Consider the following 27,879-nt stretch of genomic DNA (forward strand, 5'->3'; position numbering starts at 1 on the left):
CTGGTGGCATGGTGTGAAGACAATAACCTATCTCTCAACGTCAGCAAGGCGAAGGAATTAGTTGTTGACTTTTGAAGGAGTAGCGGACCACACGACCCCATCTACATCGGTGGTGCACAGGTGGAACAGGTCAAAAGCTTTAAGTTCCTCAGGGTCAATATCACAAATGACCTGACTTGGTCTAACCAAACAGAGCCCACTGCCAAGAAGGCCCACCAGTGCCTTTACTTCCTGAGAAAGCTGAAAAAATTTGGCCTGTCCCCTAAAACCCTCACTAATTTTTATAGATGCACCGTAGAAAGTATTCATCTAGGGTGCATCACAGCCTGGTATGGAAGTTGTCTTGGCCAAGACCGGAAGAAGCTGCATAAGATCATGAACACATCCCAGCACATCACACAAACTAATTTTCCATCCTTGGACTCACTTTACACCGCACACTGTCGAAGCAGTGCTGCCAGGATAATCAAGGACATGACCCACCCAGCCAGCATTTTCTGTCGCTCTTCCCTCCAGGAGAAGGTTCAGGAGTTGAAGACTCATACAACCAGATTTGGGAACAGCTTCTTTCCAACTGTGATAAGACTGCTGAATGGATCCTGACTCGGATCTGGGTCGTAACTTCCAAATATCCGGACCTGACTTGCACTACCTTACTTTTCCTTTTCTATTTTCTATTTATGATTTATAACTTAAATTTTTATTATATTTACTATCGATTTGTACTCCAGGGAGCGCAAAGCGCGGAATCAAATATCGTTGTGATGATTGTATGCTCTAGTATCAATTGTTTGGTGGCAATAAAGTAATAATAATAATAATAATCTAGAAAATTATAAGGCTAGCAGGAAGGAGCTTAAGAATGAAATTAGGAGAGCCAAAAGGGGCCATGAGAAGGTCTTGGTGAGCAGAATTAAGGAAAACCTCAAGATATTCTACAAGTATGTGAAGGGCAAGAGGATAAGACATGAGAGAATAGGACCAATCAAGTGTGACAGTGGAATAGTGTGTATGGAACCGGAGGAGGTAGTGGAGGTACTTAATACTTTGCTTCAGTATTCACTACGGAAAAGGACCTTGGTGAGTGTAGAGATGACTTACAGCAGGCTTGAGCATATAGACATTAAGAAAGAGAATGTGCTGGAGCTTTTGGAAAGCATCAAGTTGGATAAGTCACCAGGACTGGATGAGATACACACTAGGCTACTGTGGGAAGAGAGGGGAGATATTGCTGAGCCTCTGGCAATGATCTTTGCATCATCAGTGGGGTCAGGAAAGGTTCCAGAGGATTGGAGGATTGCAAATGTTGTTCCCTTATTCAAAAAAGGGAGTAGTGATAGACTAGTGAGTCTTCAGTGGTTGGTAAGTTGATGGATAAGATCCTGAGAGGCAGGATTTATAAACATTTGGAAAGGCATAATATGATTAGGAATAGTCAGCATGGCTTTGTCAAAGGCAGGTCGTGGCTTATGAGCCTGTTTGACTTTCTTGAGGATGTGACTAAACACATTGATGGAGGTAGAGCAGTAGATGTAATGTATATGGTTTTCAGCAAGGCATTTGATAAGGTACCCCATGCAAGGCTTATTGAGGAAGTAAGGAAGCATGGAATCCAAAGGGACATTGCTTTGGGGATCCAGAATTGGCTTGCCCACATAAGGCAAAGAGCGGTTGTAGATGGGCCATACTGTGCATAGAGGTCGGTGACCAGTGTTGAGCCTCAGGGATCTATTCTGGTACTCTTCGTGATTTTTATAACTGACCTGGATGAGGAAGTGGAGGGATGGGTTAGTAAATTTGCTGATGACACAAAGGTTGGGGGTATTGTGGATAGTCTGGAGGGCTGTCAGAGGTTACAGCGGGACATTGATAGGATGCAAAACTGGGCTGAGAAGTGACAGATGGAGTTCAACCCAGATAAGTGTGAGATGGTTCATTTTGGTAGATCAAATATGATGGCAGAATATAGTATTAATGGTAAGACTCTTGGCAGCATGGAAGATCAGAGGGATCTTGGGGTCCGAGTCCCTAGGACACTCAAAGCTGCTGCACAGGTTGACTCTATGGTTAAGAAGGCATACGGTGCTTTGACCTTCATCATCTGTGGGATTGAGTTTAAGAGCCAAGAGGTAATGTTACAGCTGTATAGGACCCTGGTCAGAACCCACTTGGAGTACTGTGCTTCGAAAAATAGAGAGCTATGGGTAACCTGAAGTCATTTCGAAAGTAAGTACACGTTCGGCACAGCATTGTGCGTCAAAGGCCCTGTATTGTGCTGTAGGTTTTCTGTGTTTCTACAATACAGGAACTGGTGTTACTATGCATTTACTGTCACTATGCAGAAGTTGCTAGAGAATTTGCAAGTGGGAACAAGTGGAATGATATTTGAAAGCTTTGCTTTTTAAAGTGTCATTTAGCAAGCAGATCACATAGGCATGGTTTGCAAAAGCTCTAGCGAGAAAATCCTTCATTATCCACTACAGGCCTGCTACATATGTTTTGTGAGAGTACAGGTGAACAAGAGCAAAAATGATCAAACCCAGAGGGGATCAAAGTTCTTACAGTGTTTTGCTAGCTGTTACTATAAATATCGCTATATGTATATAGGGGCCAACAGACCCCTCGATTATTAGTAGGGGTCCTTGGTATAATAAAAGGTTGGGAACCCCTGGTCTGGATTGCCAGTGTTGGTCTTTGGAAGACCAGTTATAAACTTTATGCTTTGAAACAGTTATCCTTTGATTGTGTATTTTATTTGACCAATGAACTTGCTGTGAACTTTATTTGAACAGTTTTACTTGTCTCTTTTGAGTGACGATATCATCTCACCACGTAACCGGAGTGCACAATATTCTTTGGAACGCCCTGTTTCGACAGGAAAACAAACGTTCAGCAGCAAGCCAGAGGAATATCCTTTGACACAGCCCATGCCAAAATTAAGTTCCCACCTGCAGGTAGGATTTTGATATGTCTTGTGCCTGATATCACTCATTACAAATTCACACATGTTCTAATTTTTCCCAACCTATGAACTCATTTTCAAGGGCTCTACAACTCATGTTCTCCACTATTATTTATTTACTTTTGTGCATAGTTTGTCTACTTTTGCACATTGGTTATTTGTCAGTCTTTGTTTATGAGTGTATTTCCATTATCTGTATTTACTGAGAATGCTGAAAACAAAATGAATCACAAGGTGGTATATGGTGGCATATATGTACTTTGATAATAAAGTTACTTTGAACTTTGATGCCAGAATAAGAAGGTGGAGGGAGGGAAAGGAGTACAAGCTAGAAGGAGACACGTGAAGCTAGGTGGGTGGCAGGGGGTTGAGGTGGGGATTGAAGTCAGAAGATGGGAGATGATAGGTGATAAAGGTGAAGGTCTGGAGAATGAATCTGATAGGAAAGGAGAGAGGACCATGGGAGAAAAGTCAAAATTTTAACGTTTCTCTCCTGTTTATCACCTCTCCCTGATTCCGCCTCCTCCTTCCCTTTCTTCCATGGTCTACTCTCCTCTCCTATCAGATTCCTTCTTATAGTGATCTTAGAGATGATTAAAATGTTGGCACAACCTGGGATAAAGGATCTGTCTGTGCTGTAATGTTCTATGTTCTGAAACAGAGAACTTCATGGCATACAAATCAATGATAATAAACCTGATTCTGATTTATTTTCTTTCCATTTTTATTACATTAGCAAAATCTTGGGGTCCCAGACCAGAAATTGTATACAGTTTTATCAGGAGAAGAATAATACATGAATATACAATAAGATGCCAACATTGGCCAGCTAACTGAATATAGAGTCCATCATTAATTTCTTTGTTTAACATTTGATAGCAATCTATGGGACTTGAGGCTTTTGCCAATTTCAGTAATTTGAGGAGTGAATAGGGATGTCTTGGTCAGCCCCTCATAGATAAGCTATTGGGAATAACCTTAGTTGTTGCCTTAAATGAGGCTGAGCCCCTTGCTGCTTCAGTGGGATGTTAACAAATTTCATTTTCTCTTGCTTTAGCAGGATGGCTGACTCTGGGTACCTAAGAATTTCATATAATTGGGCAAAACTATTTTCTAAACAAGAAGAAAATTCAGAAATCAGAAGTGCAAAAGGGGCTTGGTAGGATTCCCTAAAGGTTAATACAGTTTGAGTTGGTGGTAAGGAAAGCGAATGCAATGTTAGCATTCATTTTGAGAGGACTAGAATATAAAACAAGGATGTAATCATGAGACTTTATAAGGCACTGGTTAGACTGCATTTGAAATACTGGCAGCAGTTTTGGGGGCTCCTTATCTAAGAAAAGATGTGCTAGCATTAAAGATCCAGAAGAGATTCACACGTGATTGCGGTAATGAAAGGGTTAACATACGAAGACTGTTTGATGGTTCTGGGTCTGTACTCACTTGAGTTTAGAATTTTTTTTGAGTTTAGTTTTTTTATTATTATGTAGCAATATACTACTGCCAGAAAGCAACAAATATCATGGCATGTGCCAGAGATATTAAACCTAATGCTGATTCTGGTGGAATCTGTGGAATTCATTTCCTCTGATGGCTGTGAAAGCCAAGTTATTAGGTGTATTTAAATCAGATATTGATAGGGTTCTTGGGCTTGAGAGGGATAATAAATCTGCCATGATAGATGGACTGAATGGCCTAATTCTTCTCCTGTGTCTAATGGTATTAAAATTTGGATTAATGCTCAGAATTGTAGACAAGCTCTAGTTTTAAAATTTCCTTTGTCTTTCAGACATCAGGTGAAGCTCAGTTCATCAATGACTTGCCACCTGTACCTAACGAGCTGTTTGCTGCATTTGTGCTAAGCACAGAGGGCAATGCAACCCTCAGCAACATTGATGGTGTAGCAGCTATGACTGTGCCTGGTGCTGTTGCAGTGAGTATATGAAGTGCATTGTTAGTTTCCCTAAGTCTTAAGTAAGCAATGTCTTGTTTTAACGAAAAGAAATATCAATGTTTTAAAGTTTAGATCAATCAAGAAACGCTGTTATGAATTTTTAGAATGTGTCCCTTTATTTCAGAACTTGTGGACACTGTAAAATGCATTACATGCAAGGTGTATGAGCTCTCTACCCAGATGGCACAATACCGTAGCAGTTATCCCATTGCATTAAGCACCAGGTAATCACCAATCAGGTTCAATTCCTGCCACTGACGTAAGGAATTTGTACATTCTCCCTGTGATCACAAAGGTTTCCTCCAGGTGCTCATGTTTCCTCCCACATTCCAAAGGCGTATGGAGTTAGGGTTCGTGAGTTGTGGGCATGCTATGTTGGCGTCAGAAGTGTGGCCATAGTTGCAGGCTGCCTCAACACAATCCTCGCTGATTTGATTTGATATAAATGGCACTTTTCACTGTATGTTTTGATGCAGTTGTGACAAATAAAGCTAATCTTTGCACATTAAGGCAGCTTTGCAAAGTATCTTGCCATCCTTCGATATATGAAACATGCTATAGGCACGGTAGTGCAGGGGTTAGCATAACACTATTCCAGTGCCAATGATCAATACCGTTGCTCTCTGCGATCATGTTGATTTCTACCGGGTGCTCTGGTTTCCTCCCACATTCTATAGACGTGCGGGCAGATAGGCTAATTCATGGGTGTAATTGGGCAGCACAGGCTTGTTTGGCCAGAAGAGCATGTTACCGTGCTGGGTCCCTAAATAAAATATTTAAGTAATTTTTTTTAAAATATGCTTTTGCTATAAAAGCAACTTTTAGTAAAGTTTAATGTTTTATATGTTTAATAAAAGTAAACATGCAAAGTTAAACGTCTAATCAAGGAGTTTTAATGTAAGAATTAGCAATCTAAATGTTGAATAATTTGTTGTATTATACATTTTAAGTACCACGTTCCAATTTAGCAATAAAAAATAATTGCGGATGATAGCATGTGGTATTAAGTTAAACCAGACTCTAACAAGGCACAAGAATGGTTGTCTCTATAATCTTGGCGTTGTGTGGACACTGTTTATCAGTTATTCAAAGTGAAGTCAGTCTTATTACTACATGATTTTAACATCAGTTGGAAGAAAAATGCATTTCCACTGGCATTAATCTCATGTGCAAAAAATTGTCCAAGGCAGTGACTACTATTTAATTAGTGCCACTATTCACATTTTAGGTGCTAAAAGCTGAGGATATCCCTGGAAGCAACACATTTATGCCGCCACCCTCTGCAGTTGAGGAGATTTTCAGTAGTGGGCCAATTCTTTATGCTGGACAACCAATTGCACTGTGTATTGCAGGTAAAATGACAAATAATAGTTTGAGTATTGTAAGTGAAATAAATGTATGCCCCTTTAACTGGGGTCAAGAGGGTTGAGAGCTTCAAGTTCCTAGGAGTCAACATCAGCAATAACCTGTCATGGTCCAACCATGTTAATGTCACTGCCAAGAAAGCTCATCAGCACCTCTACTTGCTCAGAAAACTAAGGAAATTTGGTATGTCCTTTTGAATCTCACTTATTTCTCTCAATGCCATAGAAAGCATCCTATCTGAATGCATCATAGCTTGGTATGGCAACTGCTCTGCCCATGATTGCAAGAAAGTGCAGTGTTGTGAACACAGCTTAGCATAATCCAACCAAAGTGGCTAGGTAAATCCATGTTGCTTTTGACTCTCACTAAAATCTTAAAGGTACAACCTTCTCCATCAAGGACCTCTTCAAAAGGTGCTTCCTCAAAAAGATAGCATCCATTATTAAGGGCCCTCTGTATCTGGGACCTGCCCTCTTCTCATTATCACATTGGAATGGAGATACAGGAGAATGAAGAGCCATGCTCAAGGATTCAAAAACAGTTTCTCCCCCTACCCTCCTGGAAGAACTCTGCACATCAGGCAGCATCTATGGAAGGAAATGGATAGTCAGTGTTTCAGGTTGAGACATTGGGTTTGTGGAATTTCTTGCCATAGGTGCTCATTGACCTGTTGAGTTCTCCCAGCATGTTGTGTTTGTTGCTCTGAATTTCCAGCATCCGCAGAATCTCTTGTGTTTACGTTTCTGATTCAATAATCTGCAAACTTGTAGATAGAGTTAGAGCAACACAGTCATGAATGTTTAGAGAGCAGAGTAAACTGTAAATGTACACTGTTAGCAGGCAATTGTAATTGAAGGATAGGTATCTTTCAGCAATAAGAAAACTACTGTATAATTTACACTAATTGAACTAACTTTGCATAGAACCACACACAAAAAGCTGGAGAAACTCAGCAGGTCAGGCAGCATCTGTGGAAATGAATGAGAAGAAGAAGGTGGGGGATGGGAAAGGAGGATAAACTAGGTGAAAGGTGAAGCCAGGTGTGGGGGGGGGGGGGGGAACGAAGTTATAAGTTGGGAGGCGATATGTAGAAAAACCAAAGGACTGGAGAAGAAGGAATCTGATAAGAGAGGAGAGTGGACCATGGGAAAAAGGGTAGGAAGATGATCACCTAGGGAGGTGATAGGCAAGTAATAAGAAAAGTTAAGAGACCAGAGTGGGGAATTGAAAATTAGGAAAGGGAGAGGGGTAAGAATTACCAGAATGAGAAATTGATGTTCATGGTATCAGGTTGGAGGCTCCCTAGACAGAATATGAGGTGTAGCTCCTCCACCTTGTGAGTGGCCTCTTCGTGGCAGAAAAGGAGTCCACAAATGGACATGTCAGAACAAGAATGGTGATTGGAATTAAAACGGTTAGCCACTGGGAAATTCCACTTTAGGTGGATGGAGCAGAGGTGCTCGACAAAACAGTTCCCCCAGTTTATGTCAGAATGCTCTAATGTAGAGAAGGCCGCATGGAGAACACCAGATACTGCTGGTGATCTCAACAAATTCACACGTGAACAGTTGTCTCACCTGGATGATTGTTTGGGGCCCTGAATGGAGGTGAGGTAGGAGGTGAATAGGCAGATGTACATGAGCCTCCGCATCCAACACATCATTCTCAGCAACATCTATCATCTTTGACAAGATCCTATGACCAGACACGTTGTTGCCTCCCCCAACCACTCTTGTGTAACTCCCTGGGTCGCCTCAGGCTCGCTCAGCTCGTTTCGTCTAGGGGGAGCAGCCTTTGGCCCCGCCAAACTGGGTAATCAGTTGGTGTGGATGCTGTGTGATGTCCCCGCCTCGCCCAAAAACACACAGTACACCATATGCGATTAAATGAGTACAATTTATAAAGGTTAGTATAACTAAGTGATTAATAATGATACAGTATATATGAAGAGAAAATTAAAGAAAAGGCGCCAAACTTATCAAAGTCCAAACCACTTCGTGCACAGCCGTTGGAGCTCAATTTCTGAAGTCTTCTGGCCACCATTCGATCCCCTCCGAGCTCCTCGACTCGCAGCTCAGGGCCCTCCGAACTCCTCGACTCTCCAAACAGCTCAGGACCCTCCGAGTGGTCAACCAAGCACATCTAGCTTCATTCCCCCCCCCCCCCCGGAGAATCTCCTGGCCTCGGACCCCCCTTTGGGGTCCGATCCTCGCCCAGCTTAGAGCATTGCGTCCTCTCTCTCGACCCCCTCGCGCCGATCTGCCCAAAAGCCCGTCAACAAAAGCTTACAGACTCAGAAGAAAGAACATTAATCCCCATTTGGTTTACAAAGGAACACCATTCTCGTTATCAGTAAATTAGCATTCCTGCTAGTTAACAAAAAGAGGAAACCCTCTTTACACTCTCCCTCCACCAAATAAAAGTCATGTCCTCATGACTACTAAATAACTCGCCACCTTTCCTGCCAACACACCGTAACCCAAGCACAAACAGTGACATCTCCTCCCCACAAAGTAACCCTCACGCCCTGTTGCTCAGGCGCTACTTAGGCCAACTATCTGGGAGTTCCCTAACCCTTCTGAGGCCTCCGTACCCCCTCACCTAAACCCTTCAGGCTCGGACACAACTGGGGATACCTTGGGCCCACTACCAACTCCTCTCTCAACCTCTCACTCATGCCCCACTCTGCACACAGCGAACCCTCCCCGCTACACCTGACTCAATGGGAGAAGGGCCAAAGATCTCTTCCTCAATCGAGGGAAAGTCAGCAAAAGGCAGCATGTACCACACATCCAGCACATCATCCATCGAATCTGTATTCTTCCTCATTCCTGTGATCGGTAGCTGCTGTTTGATCTTCTCCAAACGGAAACACGTGGCCTGCACTGCTCCCGCAGTCTCTTCAGCCTCCTGTTCAGAATTCACTGCACTTCTCTCCAGCTTTTTCTTCCTCATGACTTCTTCCAGATCAACTTTCAGGTTTTGCACTTCATTTGAACTGTCGATGGTCATCTTCAGGTTCCCTTCAAGCTTCCGCTTCTCTCTTCTGAGATTCGTCTGTAATTTCTTCACCTCCGCAAACTCCCCTCTCCGGGTTCTCAGTTTGCTATTACCCTCAGTCAGACAACTTTCTTCATTCTCTCCAACTTGTAAGTCTTCCGAATGGTTCCAGATCACTTTCTCCAGTCTCTCCGTCTTCATTTCAAACTTGATTCCGTAGAGACAGTCACTCACGAGCTGCGACCTTCGCCAGCCCTGGCACGTGTCCCGAAAACACTTTAACTCGGTAGTTCTCAGCTGCTCCTGCAACGACCTCACTTCATATTCTCCTGAGGCAAATCCAAACACCAAGAGATCATCCACATACACCAAAACTCCAAACGCCTCCACATCCCCTATGGTCTTCCACCTGCCCAGCAGGAAGGTTGCAAGGGCTCCAGATATGCCCTGTGCCATCTTTTCGGACCCGAAGACTCCTAGGGAATTTATAACGGCCGTCTTCTCCTTGTCGGCCCCACTCATCGGGATCTGGCAACATCCACTCCTTAGATCCAGCACCTTAAACCATTTCGCACCACTCAGACAGGCCATCGCCTCTCTGGCCCTCAGGGCCATATTCTGGTCACTGACAGTGCGCCTCTTCAACGCAATACAATCCACACACACGCTGCCTACGTCTTCAGGGGCCAGTCGCCGCAACCTCTCTCTCTCCGAGGTGTCTTCAGCAGTCAACTCCGCTCCCTCGTGGTATTTCGCAGCGTCCACTAAGAGGGTCACCCTCAGATACTTCCCCCAGGCCGTACCGCCACTGGCTCTTGTTTGAATTCGGTATTGGCCCAATGCTGCTACACACGTCCACACAAGCAGCTCGAAACTCTGGGTGCATCGACAATGCCTCCAAACAACGCTCACCCGCCTCCTCCGGGCAGGCCCCCAAGCGCACCAGCAGGATATTGGTTCTCTCCAGAACCGAAACGCTGCCCGTCTCAACAGGGTCCGGACACATCAGCATTAACGATTCATGAACCTCAGTCTCCTCCACATTGGCCTCCAAGAACTCCATTTTTACTGACCAACAACCGTCGTCTGGATAATCACCGGCACTGGTACCCCGAATCTCCAGTGTCCTCAATGTCGTCAACGGTAAATGCTTCCAATAACGGTTATGAAACAAACTGTACAGCAACTTAACTGGCGCCCCGGTGCCGAGGATGGCTTTAACTTGACTTCCATCCATCCGTAACAACACCTGTGCGCGTGGCCCCTCTAAACCTTCAGGAATAGGGTCTGCTCCTTTCGAGAGTTCCTTGGTACATTGCTGGGAACGTGCTCCCCCAGAGACCCCAAGCCATTCCCCCACTGGGCCTCCTCTAAGTTTCCCGACACCTCTCGAATCAATGGAACAACTGATCCCCTTGACAGATCCCCTTGGCACCACAAGCAATTTATCTGCCCCCCTAGGCAAAAAGGGATACCCTAAAAACTTCCCACCAATCTCCTGCCACGGATATGATAAGCCCCCCAGCTGCGGCATTTGACTTCCAGTCGAACCACACGCATTTTCCCACACTTTCCCAGAACTGACAGCGGTCACTTCGAGGTAATTGTGCCCGACAGTTCTAACAAAGTCACCAGCCCGCCTACTCAAACTTTCAACCCGTCCCTGTCGCTTTCCCTCAGCCAAGCACTGCCACTCACCCAACAACTGAGGGGTCCGCTCCGCCCACGCCTCCGCCCCTTTAGGGCTGGACGTTATTCCAACAACCGGGCGGAGCTCACCACTGCTGAAACATCCCAACCTGTCACTCCTCAAACTCCAAACAGTACGGACAACCCATGGTCCCACCACCATTTCGTCAGCACTAGTCGGAACTCGAACAACGACCTCCAGGCTAGCAACAGCAGCCACCCCACCCAACACACACGTAGCAATAACCAGCAATCACACACCCACAAAGGCACACCAGCTCTTCGCCGCAGACACAATTTAAAGAGGGTGATCACACAGCTTCCACAGAAATCAACCCCGGACGAGCACCCCACAATGTAACTCCCTGGGTCGCCTCAGGCTCGCTCAGCTCGTTTCGTCTAGGGGGAGCAGCCTTCGGCCCCGCCAAACTGGGTAATCAGCTGGTGTGGATGCTGTGTGATGTCCCCGCCTCGCCCAAAAACACAGTACACCATATGCGATTAAATGAGTGCAATTTATAAAGGTTACTATAACTAAGTGATTAATAACAATACAGTATATATGAAGAGAAAATTAAAGAAAAGGCGCCAAACTTATCAAAGTCCAAACCACTTCGTGCACAGCCGTTGGAGCTCAATTTCTGAAGTCTTCTGGCCACCATTCGATCCCCTTCGAACTCCTCGACTCGCAGCTCAGGACCCTCCGAACTCCTCGACTCTCCAAACAGCTCAGGACCCTCCGAATGGTCAACCAAGCACATCTAGCTTCATCCCCCCCCCCCCCCCGAGAATCTCCCGGCCTCGGACCCCCCTTTGGGGTCCGATCCTCGCTCAGCTTAGAGCATTGCGTCCTCTCTCTCGACCCCCTCGCGCCGATCTGCCCAAAAGCCCGTCAACAAAAGCTTACAGACTCAGAAGAAAGAACATTAATCTCCATTTGGTTTACAAAGGAACACCATTCTCGTTATCAGTAAATTAGCATTCCTGCTAGTTAACAAAAAGAAGAAACCCTCTTTACACTTGCTTTCTGCAGGGCTGGCTCCCTCCATGACTCCCTTGTCCTTTATCCCTCTCCACTAATCCCCCTCTTGGTATGTAGCAACAGAAATGCTACACCAGCGTTTGCAGAATCACTTGTGTTTAACTTTGTGTAGAATTAGGTATATATGTTTTTAGATTTTTAATAACAGGCAGAAAATGTAAATGCCTAAAAGAAAATGAATCTCAAGCTAGTGTTTAGTGACTTAGGTTTTTTAATAACTGGTAGAAAAGGTAATCTAGTATTGTAACGTTCTCCTTCGCGTGTAACTGATAACGTCGAATTCAACGTCGAGATAAACCACAGTCAATGAGAACCAGATCGCAGTAAGATTAACCATTTACTGTTCACTCTTCACATTAACATATGGTGAAAACTGTTGATAAAACAATACAAGATTGATACAGTATTTGTTCCTTCCTTAATATCACATTTCAATTGTAAATACTTGCAAAGGTGACTATAACTACATTACACTAAGGTGCAGTATACAGGGAGAGTTTACCTGCTCCATTGACTACTTTAAATACACTTCCATGCAAACTATCCGCAACTCTTTAACTAACGAAAGCATAAACATTATCGACCGTCGTTACTTCTAACAGGATCGGCATTAACATCTTAGTTCAATATATCGATTATCTGTTAACTTACAGCGTTGCTCTCACTGTGATTTCTCATGCCTGCAAAACAACTTCTGCTCAGGTGTGCCTCGTGGTGAGCCCCCACCCTCGCGTTAATTCCAAACCGGTATTTTCCCACAAGACGCGGCGAAACCGGATGTGACGTCATCGCATGCCGATATATTTTACATTCAATGAATATACTTTGAACACTTCTAATTCTAACTAGAAAACACTATCGAATGAATTACTAAGCGAAAATATTATAAACTAAATAACTGTCGTAAAGACAGCACACTCCCCGCTTGACCTTCGTAAGGTCACAATGAGCAGAGTACAAACTTAGTCTCTTAATCAGTCATTGTGTAGAAGTAGAATAACTTCTGTAACTGGCCTTTGGTAAATTTTCACATCGCCTTGGTCGGTAGTCTTCAATTCGATCTTCCTGACATGTCCATCCCCGCTAGGGAATGTAGCAGTGATTCTGGCCGTTGGCCAGCTGTTGCGGGCGATTTGCTTGTCCCTGAGCAGGACTAAGTCTCCAACTTGAAGATTCCTGCCGGGTTCTGTCCACTTTTGTCTCTGTTGCAACAAAGGTAGATATTTTTGTCTCCAGCGAGACCAGAACTGATTTGCCAGAGCCTGGACTTGTCTCCATTGCTTTGTGTACAAATCCTTGTCTGAGAAGTCTCCTGGTGGAGGAGGTGCTCCTGCCTTCTGTGTAAAGACAGCACAAGTATTACTTAAGCACAAGCCTACTGTGTATCTTTTTTCCTTACTAAGATTCACAGAGACATGCTGAGCAGATGGTGGAAGCTGTGAAAGTTACCTATCAAGATCAGAAACCACCAATAGTGACTCCTGATGAAGCTATTGAGAAGAAATCCTTCCACCCATCACCCGGACCAGGATTACTAACTGGAGATCCTGCCGGTGCTATTTCACAGTCTCCTTGCACGGTTAAAGGTGAAATCAGGATGGGTGAACAATATCATTTTCACATGGAAACACAGGTAAGTTTCCATGAATTTAGTGAATAGTTCTGTAATTCATTGCATAGTCATGCTAGGAAAGGTGCACTGAACAATTGTGCTTGTAAGTTGAGGGTTAAAGTTTTGGCAAAAAGATCCTTGTATTCCAAGCCACACTTCACACAAGCCTTGACTTTGAGCTCCCATCATAAATTCCCCCACTGGGCTGATCAGAAATGTATTGGTTTGGGGAGGTGACTGATGGCAGAGCAGGGGTTTGCTGCACTGAAATGCACACTTTCCTTTTCTGGTTGTTCAAACTAGGCATTTTGTTTGCTTGTAAAATGGTCTATCTAACCACATAATCATTCTCAACAAGGGGTCAGCAGTGGAAAAGGTAAGCAGCTTCAGGTTCCTGGGTGTCAGTTAGTCTACTCCATGCCAACCTGATCTTCTGTCTCGCCCCATCGGGTCCGTACCAATCCAATCTTCAGCCTAGTCCCATCGAGTCCGTGCTGACCTAATCATCTGCCTCGTCCCGTCAAAGCTGTGCTGACCTTATCTTCTGCCTAGTTTTATCAAATTCCGCCCCAAACATATCCATCCTAACTCATCCCATCCATATAATTATCCAAACTTCTCTTGTGTTTACATTCAAACCAGCATCCATCACTTCAGCTTGCTGTTCATTCCACACTCTCACCACCCTCTGAGTTAAGAAGTTTCCTCTTAGATTCCTCTGATATATTTCACCTTTCACCCAAAACTTATTGCTTCTAGTTCTACACAAACCTAAGGGAAAATGCCTGCATGCATTCACCCTATCTATATCCCTCAATAGCTTATACAGTAAAAAACTAATTTATCAATTTATTTCATTCTAATTTTTATATAATTATTTGATATTTTTAAAGAATATTACTTAAGATTCTGATCTGTGTTTATATTCCATTATTTTGCTTTCCCAAATGAATTGAATTGACTTTATTTCTTACATCCTTCACATACATGAAGAGTAAAAATCTTTACGTTACGTCTCCATCTAAATTTGCAATGTGCAATCATAGTAATTTATAATAACTTACAATAAATACAACTCTCAATGTAACATAGAATACATCCAAATCAGTGTGAGTTAATCAGTCTGATGGCCTGGTGGAAGAAGCTGTGCCAGAGCCTGTTGGTCCTGGCTTTTATGCTGCAGTTCTGTTTCCTGGATGGTAGGAGCTCAAATAGATTGTGGTTGGGGTGATTCGGGTCCCTAATGATCCTGTGGGCCCTTTTTACACACCTGTCTTTGTAAATGTCCTGAGTCATGGGAAGTTCACATCTACAGATGAGCTGGGTTGTCTGCACCACTCTCTGCAGAGTCCTGTGATTAAGGGAAGTACAATTTCCATACCAGGCAGTGATGCAGTCATGTTCCAAGCCTATATGGGTATCCGTCCCCTTCTTTTCCTTTGCTACATCGACAACTGCGCTGCGTCCTGCACGCACGCTGAGCTTGTTGACTTCGTTAACTTTGCTTCCAACTTTCACCCTGCCCTCAAATTTACCTAGTCCATTTCCAACACCTCCCTCCCCTTTCTTGATCTTTCTGTCTTCATCTCTGGAGACGGCTTATCTACTGATATCTACTATAAACCTACTGACTCTCACAGCTACCTGGACTATTCCTCTTCCCACCCTGTCTCTTGCAAAAATGCCATCCCCTTCTTGCAATTCCTCTGTCTCTGCTGCATCTGCTCTCAAGATGAGGCTTTTCATTCCAGGACGAAGGAGATGTCTTCGTTTTTTAAACAAAGGGGCTTCCCTTCCTCCACCATCAACTGCTCTCAAATGCTTCTCTCCCATTTCACGCACATCTGCTCTCACCCCATCTACCCGCCACCCAACTCGGGATAGGGTTCCCCTTGTCCTCACCTACCACCCCACCAGCCTCCAGGTCCAACGTATGATTCTCCATAACTTCTGCCACCTCTGATGGGATCCCACTACCAAGCACATCTTTCCCTCCCCCCCACTTCTGCTTTCCACAGGGATCACTCCCTACGTGACTCCCTTGTCCATTCGTCCCCCCCCCCATCCCTTCCCTCTGATCTCCCTCCTGGCACTTATCCTTGTAAGCGGAACAAGTGCTACACCTGCCCTTACACTTCCTTCCTCACCACCATTCAGGGCTCCAGACAGTCCTTCCAGGTGAGGCGACACTTCACCTGTGAGTCAGCTGGTGTGGTATACTGCGTCCGGTGCGGCCTTTTATATATTGGTGAGACTGTTTCACTGAACACCTATGCTTTGTCCGCCAGAGAAAGCAGGATCTCCCAGTGGCCACACATTTTAATTCCACGTCCCATTCCCATTCTGATATGTCTATCCATGGCCTCCTCTACTGTCAAGATGAAGCCACACTCAGGTTGGAGGAACAACATCTTATATTCCATCTGGGTAGCCTCCAACCTGATGGCATGAACATTGATTTCTCTAACTTCCGTTAATGCCCTCCTCTCTTACCCCATCCCTGATTTATTTATTTCCCCTCTCCTTTTTTTTCTCTCTCTGCCCACCACTCTTTGCCTGTTCTCCATCTCCCTCTGGTGCTCCCCTCCCCCTTTCTTTCTCCCTAAGATGGAAGGGAGATGTCCCATGATCCTTTCCCTTCTTCAGCTCTGTATCCCTTTTGCCAATCACCTTTTCAGCTCTTAACTTCACCCCTCCCCCTCCTGTCTTCTCCTATCATTTTGGATTTCCCCCTCTCCCTCCTACTTTCAAATCTCTTACTATCTTTTCTTTCAGTTAGTCCTGACGAAGGGTCTCGGCCCGAAACGTCAACAGTGCTTCTTCCTATAGATGCTGCTTGGCCAGCTGTGTTCCACCAGCATTTTGTGTGTGTTGCTTGAATTTCCAGCATCTGCAGATTTCCTTGTGATGCAGCTAGTCAGGATGCTCTCAGTTGTGCCCCTTTAGAAAGTTCATAGGATTTGGGGCCCATACCAACTTCCTCAACCCTCTGAGGTGAAAGAGGTGTTGTTGTGCCTTTCTCACCACACAGCTGGTGTGTACAGACCATGTGAGGTCCTTGGTGATGTGTATTCCAAGGAACTTAAAGCTGTTTACCCTCTCAACCCCAGATCCATTGATGTCAATAGAGGTTAACCCATCTCCATTTCTCCTGTAATCCACAACCAGCCTCTTTGTTCTTTGTGACATTGAGGGAGAGGTTGTTTTCTTGACACCAGTGTGTCAAAGAGTTGACTTCTTCCCTGTAGGTCACCTCATTGTTTGACAAAAGGCCAATCACTGTTGTGTCATCAGCAAATTTAATTAGCAGATTAGAGCTGTGGATGGCGACACCCACATAAGAAACCACATAAGTATTCTTCTTCTTCTTTTGAAATGTGCAAAGGGATTTATTTGTCCTATGGTAATAAAAAATGCAGATGCTGGAAATCTGAAATAACGGCAGAAAATGCTGGCAGTGTATATGAAGAAAGAGTTGATGTTCAGCTCAAAGATCCTTCATTGAATGTGGGAATGAGAGTAAACAAACAAGTTCTATGCTTCGGAAGATGGGGATGGATAAAGCCAAATTACTATTTCTGATAGGATTGACATGATGATAAATTGTTGGTCAATTTGATAGGTTAAAACAAGAGAGTTATATAGAGATGCAAATAAAGAAATGTGGTCTTGTTGATAGAATGCTGCTATTGTAATTTAATTCTTTCTTTAACATCCCTCATTAATCTCTGTACCCAACAGCTTCATCAACAACTTGTCACCATGCTGGTTCTGTCATACCCTATCTCTGATAATCTCAGATGCCAATGCACTCCTCCCGTCCACCCTGTCTGTAATTTAAAACTTGTTCTCTTTTCCAGTTCTCTGACCTGAATTGTTAACATGTGTTCTTTCACACTTGCTGCCTGGCATGTAGGGTGTTTCCAGCATTTTCTGTTTTTTTTAAAAATATTTCATTCATATTAAAACCTTAAGGTTGTCATAGCCACGATAGCTCCAACTACTTATTAAATGTTCTCAATGGCAATAAAATTGGATAGGTATATGGACAAGAAAGAAAAGGAGGGTTGTGGGCTGAGTGCGGGCCACTGGGACTAGGTGAGTGTAAGCGTCAGCACGGACTAGAAGGGCCGAGATGGCCTGTTTCCGTGCTGTAATTGTTATATATGGTCTTATATATATGGCATCGCAAATGGCCTCTGACAACCAAATCCAACCCTGGCCTTCACATGTGGCTTAGCTACTAAGTCCAGCGGAACTGTTTCTACTGACAGCAGAAGAGGCAAAGATGGGTTATTGATGCCTTAAAACTAGTCACTTTTGGCAGATGGGGCTCATCAGCTGAAGTTGACAACTTATCTAGGAGAAGGAAAGCTCTGATCTCAAACCTCTCCTGCCTTGCAGCCAAACCCCCTAATGTGGAAGGCTTTAGGAGTAAATCTGGATGAGAAAACTGAAGCTGGAGTCCATAAGGCAATCCTACATTAAATTCCTGTGACTTTGTTGGTGCCAATCTGTATCAATCTCTGCCATTCCTTTGGATTCATCAGCTATGTGGCTTGTGCACTGGTGTGCATATCTAACGTAGACACCTAGAACATAAAATCCATGGTGGACTCTGACCCTGTCCCTGCCTCTGAAATGAAAACATCCACACAGTAATATTTAAGATATATTTATTTAAAATTAAATAGATGAAACTATAAACTACCGTACTTTTCACCATATTCCTTGTGGAAAGTTCAGGAAAATTTCCAGCAATTTTTAATACTGATTTAGCTTTCCTTAAATTAAGCTGGTATAACTCAGGACAGTGCATTACAGATACTGCCCTTTTAGAAGTTCCTGTTTTTACAATGCTATTTATTTTTGGATAGATCTGTCGGTGTGTGCCTACAGAAGATGGTCTGGACATCCAAGCATCAAGCCAGTGGTTGACTTTGGTCCAACAAGTCGTTGCCAATGCCCTTGGAGTACAAGCAAAGAAGTAAATTTATTTTCATTGCTTCGTGAAGTATAATTATCTATCATGTTTTTTTCAGCTTACATTAGTGGTATCTGCCAAGTTTAGAAAACTCTAATGAAACAGTATAATGGTGGGGCAGCAGGATAGTGTAGAGGTTAGCATAAAGCCTTCATCAAAGGTTACAGGGAGAAGGCAGAAGACTGGGTTAAAAGGTATGATAAATCAGCCATGATGGAATGGCAGAGCAGAAATAATAGGCTAAATGGCCTAATTCTGCTCTGCCATTCCCTCATGGCTGATTTATTATGTCTTATGGTCAGACATGATGGGATAAATGGCCTAATTCTGTTTTTATAATTTTATTGTTTTATAGATGCCATTTGGTGTAGTTGTACTTTGACGACATGATTAGAGGCAGAACTAGTTTGGAACATCGGCCTTCATCGATACAGCCGGGGAAGCTAGTCTTTGTTGTTTCCGATGTATTCAGTCATTCCCAGCTTGTTCCACTGTGTTCAGCTATTTCATAGAGTCATAAAACACTACAGCATAGAAGCAGGCACCTTGGACAATCTGGTCCATGCCAAACTATTAATCTACCTAGTGCATCGACCTGCATCTGGACCATAGCCCTCCATACCATTCCAATCCATGTACCTATCCAACTTTCTCTGAAATGTTGAAATCAAAATTGCATCCACCATTTGCGCTGGCTGCTCATTCCACACTCCCGCCACCCTCTGATTGAAGAAGTCCCTTCTCATATTCCCCTTAAACATTTCACCTTTCACCCTTAACTCTGTGCCTCTAGTTCTAGTCTCACCCAATCTCAGTGGCCTGCTTATATTTACCCTGTCCATACTCCTCATGATTTTGTATTGTTCAATTGCCTTGCTTTTCAGCATGGGCAATCCTGTCTCTCCATCCATCATTGTCCCTGACCCTCCAATTTGTAGTTGTTGCCTCCCTTGTTTCTAACCATGATGCTAATCCATCTTTTATTTTCATTCTCTGTCAGCCTCTGCTTCTTTTTCCTTCCAGCTTTCCAGTTGTAACTAAATGTTCTAATGTCTCTCTTCGCATGATGTGTCCAAAGAATTTTGATTCCTGTTTTCTGATTTTTTTAAGTAATGTACGTTTTGTTTTTGTTCTCTGTAGAACTTCTTCGTTAGCTATCCTGTCCATATATGATATGCATAGCATTCTTCTGGGGAACCACATCTCTGCTGCATTGATACTTTTTTCTATTGCATTTGTGATGGTCCATGACTCGCAGCTGTACATCAACATAGGAAGAATGCAGCAGCTGAGAGTTCTAAGGCAGATGCCAATTGCTATTTTCTTGATCATTAGGACGTTTCTCATTTCTGTAAATGCTTTTCTTGCCATTGCTATTCTTGCTTTTATGTCTTTTTCACATTTGCCATCGGATGTTACCCATGATCCAAGGTATTTGAAGTTGTGAACTTGTTTCAGGATTTCATTTCCCAATACGATCCTACATTTTGGGATATCAGGTTTCTTTGATATTACCATTACTTCAGTTTTCTTTTTGGTTAAGGTTAGGCCAAGTCTTTCGCTCTCTGTGTTGATGGTAGATACTAGTTTCTGTAAATTTACTTCACTGTTTGCTATCAGTACTGTATCATCCACAAAGCGGAGGTTGTTGATTTTGTATCTTCCTGTACTTATTCCAGGTAGGTCTTATATGGTTTTCATGATGTTTTCACTATACAGGAAGAACAGGTCTGGTGATAGAACATAACCCTGTCTGACTCCTTGCTTTATTGGCTGATACATCTTTTAAATCTTCCCTCATTCTTCTACGCCCTAAAGTCCCAACTTATTAAACCTTTCCCTATAACTCTGGTCCTCAAGTCCTGGCAAAATCCTTATAAATACTCACCACCCTTTCAATTTTAAAGATGCTTTTCCTGTGGGCAGGTGATCTAAACTGCGCAAAGTATTCCAAATTAGACCTCAGCAATGTCAAGATAACATCCCAACTCTTGCATTCAATACTTTGATTTATGAAGGCCTCTGTGCCAAAAGATTTTTTACAATGGTTTCCTGTGCGCTCAGCTATTTTTCGGACTGAACTAGTGCTGAAGCCTGGGGTTTAGGTTGGTGGGGATGACTTAAAGAAGCAGAGGCATCATCTACACAATTGGAGCATAGAACATGCAATGTATTGTGTAAATTCCACTTCTGATGCCATAGCTTGAGTTTTCTTTTAAGGAGGTATTTACTAACTATTTGTATATTATTTGCATTTTGGGCATTTGAGGTTTAATCCCTTATGTGTAAGATTGTATTCCTGTTGAAATTTAACACTTATTCCCACGGTAAGTCTGACAATAATCTTTGATAGATCATTGAGATGTATTTGTGTTTTCACAGTATTAATGTCACGGCGAAGCGTTTGGGTGGAGCTTATGGAGGCAAAGCCACTCGTGCAAATTTAGTGGCTTGTGCAGGAGCTGTAGCTGCTTCTATACTTCGCAGGTAGGATTCAGATGCACAGAGTACCAAATATTCTAGAGAATTTTTAAATGAGTGAGTTGAAATCTGACTGGAAAGGAAGTACAGTAGATTTAGTAACAACATTTGGAGGAAAAACCTGCTGCTAAAAGAGATATAGCAAAAATAAAGACTGCGGTCCTGTAACTCGGAATCTCCTCATCCGCCTGCTGTGCCTCTGCCAGCGCCTCAAAGTCTACCCCTTGGGAAAGGGCATGAACGGTAGGGCGAGAGAGCGCATCCGCCACGACATTGTCCTTACCCGAGATGTGCCGGACATCCGTCGTGTATTCAGAGATGTAGGACAGGTGGCGTTGCTGGCGGGATGACCAGGGGTCGGATGCTTTCGTAAACGCAAAGGTAAGCGGTTTGTGGTCCGTGAACGCGGTGAAGGGCCGACCTTCTAGGAAGTACCTGAAATGCCGGATTGCCAGGTAGAGCGCCAACAGTTCCCGGTCGAAAGCACTGTACTTAAGCTCGGGTGGGACGGATGCTCCTGACGACTGCCGCTGGCTATGAGGATGTCATCCAAATAGATGAACGCGAAGTCCAGGTCCCGTCGCAGGTGTTTGCTGAAAAACGCCAGGGGTTGCCAGCGACCTGCGATGAGTTGCTCCAGCACCTCACAATTAAGTGCTGTGTTTCAGGTCCTGAATAGATTTAGAAATTTTCTGACAGTTAACATCATACAATTCAAGTTCAAAGTAATTTTATTGTGTGTGTGTGTGGCACACACACACACACACACACACACACACACACACACACACATGTCACCATATACTACACTGAGATTCATTTCCATGCAGGCAATAAATCCATAATTTAAAATAACCATAATAGAATCGATGAAAGACTGCACCAACTTGGGTATACAACCTGGGTGCAAAAAACAACAAACTACATATGCAAAAAGAAAGAAATAATATTTATAAATAAATATTGAGAACATTAGATGAAGAGTCCTTGAAAGTGAGTCCATATGTTGTGGGAACATTTCAATGATGGGCAAGTGAAGTTGATGGGCAAGTTAGTTCAAGAGCTTGATGGTTGAGGGGTAATAACTGTTCCTTAACCTGGTGGTGTGAGTCCTGAGGCTCTTAAAGCTTTCGTTATTCTCACAGTATTTCTTCTCTACTTTTCCCCCACTATCTCGACCCTACGTGTATTCTGTATAGATAGTGAGGTAAGCCTTTTGCAGTGCAAAGCTTCAGTACCTATGTTGAATGTGAGCTCTGTGCAGTTCCACTTTCACACAGCCAAATTCAAGAACAATTATTTCCTTTCAACCATCAGACTCTTGAACCAAAGGGGATAACTTCACTCAACTTCACTTGCCCCATCATTGAACTGTTCCTCCAACCTATAGACTCACTTTCAAGGGTTCTTCATCTTATCTTTATTCCTTATTTATTATTATTATTTTGTTTTTATTTCTCTTTTTATATTTGCACAGTTTGTATTTTGTACACTGGTTGTTTGTGGCGACATGTATGTACTTAGATAATAAATTTACTTTAAATCTTGTATATACAAAATCAAGCTTCTATCCTAGAGCTTAATGAATCCATTGCTATGTTAGTAACCAACCATGAGTATGCTGATTCTCTTTAGCCTACAGTCTGAAACTTGGACCATTTCACCCTGTAATAAACTTTCACTGCCTGGTACCAACCCCATAAGGGTCCACTGCATTATGTGCTCATCTCCCTATCTCTCTCTGTTATACTTCAGACCAAGAATTCACTATTCCTTACTGTGAGTTTGCTATCTCCTACTACAATGGTCTGTTGAGGAAATCTTCATTAGACAAGTACTTGCTTGTGCAACTATATCCTTGATTTCCTTACTTGCAGACCCCACCTAGTTCGGATTGGCAACAATATCTCCTCCACAATCACCTTCAGCACAGCCAAACCACAAGCCTGTGTGCTTAGCCCCCTGCTCTACTCACATGAAACTTACGACTGTGAGGTTAAGTACAGCTTCAATACCATATTTAAGTTTACTGACAACACCGCCGTGATTGGCTGAATCAAAGGTGGATTTGAATCAGGACTTAGGAAGGAGATTAAATGTCTGGTTGAATAGTGCCAGAAACAACAAACTTTCATTCAATATCAGCAAAGCTAAAAAGCTGAATATTGACTACTGGAAGTCTGTGAGCCAGTCCTCAACAGGGGATCAGAGGTAGAGAGGGTCAGCAACCTTAGGTTCCTCGGTGCCATTATTTCAGAGGATCTGTCCTGGGTCCAGCACATCCCATTACAAAGAAGGCACAACAGGGCCTTTACTTTCTTGGAAGTTTGTGAACTTTCGGCATGTTATCTGAAACTTTGAAAAGCTTCTATAGGTGCATAGAGGAGAGTATACTGATTAGTTACATCGTAGTCTGGTACAAAACACCAATGCCCTTGAATGGAAAAGCCTACGAAAAATAATAGATACGGACCAGTCAATCATGGGTAAAGCTCTCCCCTCCATTGAACACATCTACATGAAACACTGTCACAGAAAACCAGCATCCCATCATCAAGGACCCCCACCATCCAAGCCAGGCTCGCTTCTCGCTGCTGCCAATGGGAAGGAGGTACAGGGACCTTAGGTCCTACACCAGCAGGTTCAGGAACAGTTATTACCCTTCAGCGATTAGGCTCATGAGCCAGTGTGGATAACTTCACTCACCCCCAACACTGAATTGATTCAAGGACACCACGACTCCTGTTCACAATATTATTTATTACTTATTTGTCTATTATTATTTATTTTGTTTTTCTTCTTGTATTTGTATAATTTATTGTATTTTGTACATTGGTTGTCCATCTTTATTTGTAGTTTTTCATTGATTCTATTGTGTTTCTTTGCATTTATTGTGAATGCCCACAAGAAAATGAATCTCAGGATTGTATATGATGACCTATAGGTACTTTGATAATAAATTTACTTTGAAACATATATGTACAATGGGAAGCCATCATCCTGGAGTTTAATGAATCCATTTCTAGGCTTGTAATCTGGCCTAGAATATACTTCAACCATTTCAACTTGTGCCATTTCAGCCTGTTACAGACTGTCACTGCCTGGTAATAACCCTGTACGGGCTCCCCCATCTCTCTCAGCTGTGCTACAGAACCAAGAATTGATGATTCCTTATTGTGAGTGTACTATCTCCTACTACAGTGGCCCGTTGAGAAACTTTGCTTCATTAGATGAATAAGGTCTCTTATGTGATGTTGCATTCTATATCATCACATTTCTTTCTTACAGACCTGTTCGATGCATGATGGACCTGAGCACCAACATGAAAGCCATCGGAAAACGACATGGTTATGTAGTGAGATACAAGGTTAGAAACGGTTTCAGATTATGGAAGGCCTGATTTATTTTTGTCTGACATGCTAGCTTTCTGTGAGCCAGTTTACTGTGATGCAGACATACGACTGCAGGCCTTTTATTCTCTCAATCATGATACTGGGCTTTCACCAAAACTGTATACCATCCCTTTGCCTCTTTGGATACTGCCTGACCCCTAGAGATCCCAGCAATTTGTTTATTCCTTCACATTAGACCATAAGATAAAGGAGCAGAATTAGGCTATTCAGCCCATTGGGTCTACTCCGCCATTCCATCATGATGAGTTGTTATCCTTCACAACCCAATTCTTCTGCCCGTTCCCCATAACCTTTGACAAACTTTAAAAATCAAGAGCCTATCAATCTCTGCTTTAAACAGACCCAGTGACTTGGCCTCCATAGCTATCCGTGGCAATGAATTCCACAGATTCCCTCTCTGGCTTAAGAAATTTCTCCTCATCTCTGTTCTAAGGGGACATCCTTGTATTCTAAGGCTATGCCCTCTGATCCTAAACTTCCCCACTATAGGAAACATCTTTTCCACATCCACTCTATCTAGACCTTTCATTATTGAATCGGTTTTAATGAAATCTCCCCTCATTCTTCTAAACTCAAACAATTATGGGCCCAAAGCTATAAATTGATCCTCATATGTTAACTTTTTCATTCCCAGTATCTTTCTCTAGACCCTCCTCTGGAGCTGCTCCAATGCCAGCACATCCCATAACAAGAAGAAATGAATTTAGTCCAGCTCTTCTTAAAAGTGTTATGCTAATTAAATACTTGTGATAGTTTACATTGCTGTTGCTTTACATTTTGTAATGCAATTATCATCTATTGTAATTGTGTTATTCAACTAAAGGACCTGTGAGTTCTTTCAGCTGTTTGCTTTTTGCTTGTTGAACATTACATTGGTTCATCCATTGAATCCATTCAAATTCCTTGTAAAATATCTTCTATTCAAAACTAAATTTCACTGTTAGATATAAAAGGAGATGCAATTTTGAAATATCTGAAATAAAAGTGGAAAATTCAGTTGGGACTGGTGGCATCTCGACTGAAAAATGGTTAACATCTTCTATCGTAAACATCTGAATAAGAATCAAGGCTTGAAATGTCAGCTGTTTATTCCTTTCCATAGGTGCTGCCTGACCTACTGAGTTCTTCCTGCATTTTGTATGTGCAACATCCGTGTTTCATTTTAGGAACAATTATGAAAAATTGGTCTGTTTTTCTCTCTCCATGGAAGCTATCTAACTCAGAACATAGAAATTTACGGCACCTTTTAGGCCCTTTGGTTTACAATGCTGTGCTAACCATGAAACCTAATCCAGAGACTGCCTAGAATTTCCCAACCCCACAGCCCTCTATTTTTCTAAACTCCATGTACCTATCTAAGAGGCTCTTAAAAGATCTTATCATATCTGCTTCCACCACCGCCGCTGACGTTGCATTCCACGTACCCACCACTCTCTGTAAAAAAAACTTACCTCTGACATCACCTCAGTACCTATTTCCAAGCTCCTTAAATTTACATCCCCTCGTGTTAGCCATTTCAACCCTGGGATAAAGCCTCTGAGGACAAATCGAAGCCCCTTTTCATCTTATACACCTCTATCTGGTCACCTCTCATCCTCCGTCGCTCCAAGGAGAAAAGGCCAAGTATACTCAACCTATTCTCATAACCTGCTCTGAATTTACAGAATTTTCTGTTTTTATTTTCCACTTCTGGAGTGATTTGGCAATTTATTCATGCTTTAAGATCTCCCAAGAATTTCTGTTGCACCAGCCTGCTAAACATCTGTTCTACAATTATATCATATTCTTGGTAAAAAGAAATTTGCTTAATTTTGCTTTTACTTCATTTTGACATTCCTAGTATTAAATATCCTGTCTTTAAAGCCTAATTGTTGTTTATGACAGAAAAGTTTTACTTTATTCAAATTCTTATTTGTGACAACATGAAATTTATCAGATGCCCCTGGCCTTCACCTTCTATTGATTTTGTCTACACTTTCCACTCCCTCAGGAAAGCTGTCAACATTATCAAAGACTCCTCTCATGCCACTCATTTTCTCTTCAACCCCAGCCTACCATTAGCCAGAAGATACAAATTATTGACAAAATCTGCCACCAGACTCAAAGACAGTTTGACTTCTGCCACCTTGCTCTCCAGTCCTGATGAAGGATCTCGGCCTGAATCGTTAACTGTTTACTCCCCTCTGTAGATGGTGGCTGACTTGCTGAAGTCCTCCAGTAATTTGTGTGTGTTGCTCAAGGGCAATTTCTATCTTGCTCTTATAAGATTCATGGCCTTTCCTATTCTCCCAGTCTACCTTGCACGTTATTGTCTACCTACACTGCACTTTCTCTGTAAATATAATAGTTTATTCTGCATTCTGTTACTGCTTTCCTTTTGTATTACCTCAGTTTGCTATTGTATGAAATAATCTGTTTGGATTGTATGAAAAGTTTTGCACTGTCTCCCAGTGCATGTGACAATGATAAGCCAGTTACCTTTGAACTCCTATGAGTAATGGTGCATTAATTTTTACCATTTAATGACCCAATGAAACCAGTACTCCAGATGTAGTCTGGCTAAAATTAACCTCAGTAACAGCTTCCCTGGACCTCAATCCATGCGAGCATTTTAATTGTTTTCTTCACTTCAATGACTTAACAAGTTTTAAATGCACGACTGTACTTTGGAATGATGCACTGCTGCTGCCCATTACTGCACGGTCTTCAGTGAGAAACAGGCAGTCCAGTCAGATTGTTATCAATCTGTCGCAACCAGCCATGTTTAAAAAGACATTGCCTTTGATTTGTTGCAGGTGGGCTTCACTGAGGATGGCACACTAAATGGCATCATTATTACTTACTACTGTAACAATGGAAGCAGTCCAAATGATAATGAAGTTGGAGAGAACTTGGTGTTTTCAGATAATGGTAAAGTATCACTATGATTTGCCCCATTTTGTGAAGAACTGTGCACCATCAATAACTCACACTGAGACGTAAGGCGAGATATCGGCTTTTATTGACTGGAAGAAGGAACCAGTAGTGAGTGTCTATCATACAATGTCCTGGAGACTGAGGCCGAGCGTCAGGCCTCAGATCTCCTTTAAACAGGGGCCTGTGGGAGGAGCCACAGGAGCAGTCAGCAGGGGGCGTGTGGGTCGGTGTGTGTGTGTGGTCAGTAGCGGGGTATGTGAAGAAGTCCCACAAAACTGAGGATTCCGGACAGTGAGTGGTGGGAGGGGCCCGTCGTATACCATAGTCACACTTTCGAGATGGCTCTGGAAGTCCAGCCCCAATAGCACAGGTGCGCACAGATTAGGCATGACCAGCAGCTCAAAGTCCCGATATTCTGTGCCTTGCACCACCAATGTCGCTACACAACCCGCCCGGATGTC

General features: G+C 43.0%; 1 protein-coding gene across 6 annotated transcripts in view; it reads left to right on the forward strand.

The window, feature by feature from the left end:
• The window catches only part of LOC132393931 (xanthine dehydrogenase/oxidase-like), a 143,258-nt gene that overhangs the window by 78,908 nt on the left and 36,471 nt on the right, over positions 1–27,879 (forward strand). For all 6 annotated transcript variants that reach the window (XM_059969390.1, XM_059969389.1, XM_059969393.1 and 3 more), the window contains 8 exons: positions 2,793–2,954; positions 4,752–4,895; positions 6,145–6,268; positions 13,416–13,645; positions 18,502–18,611; positions 20,991–21,095; positions 24,378–24,456; positions 27,298–27,412. In XM_059969390.1, the coding sequence (XP_059825373.1) occupies positions 2,793–2,954; positions 4,752–4,895; positions 6,145–6,268; positions 13,416–13,645; positions 18,502–18,611; positions 20,991–21,095; positions 24,378–24,456; positions 27,298–27,412 (1,069 nt within the window). The remainder of the gene's footprint in view (positions 1–2,792; positions 2,955–4,751; positions 4,896–6,144; positions 6,269–13,415; positions 13,646–18,501; positions 18,612–20,990; positions 21,096–24,377; positions 24,457–27,297; positions 27,413–27,879) is intronic.

Source organism: Hypanus sabinus, chromosome 5 (genome assembly GCF_030144855.1).
Source record: "Hypanus sabinus isolate sHypSab1 chromosome 5, sHypSab1.hap1, whole genome shotgun sequence".
NCBI classification, from domain to species: Eukaryota; Metazoa; Chordata; class Chondrichthyes; order Myliobatiformes; family Dasyatidae; genus Hypanus; species Hypanus sabinus.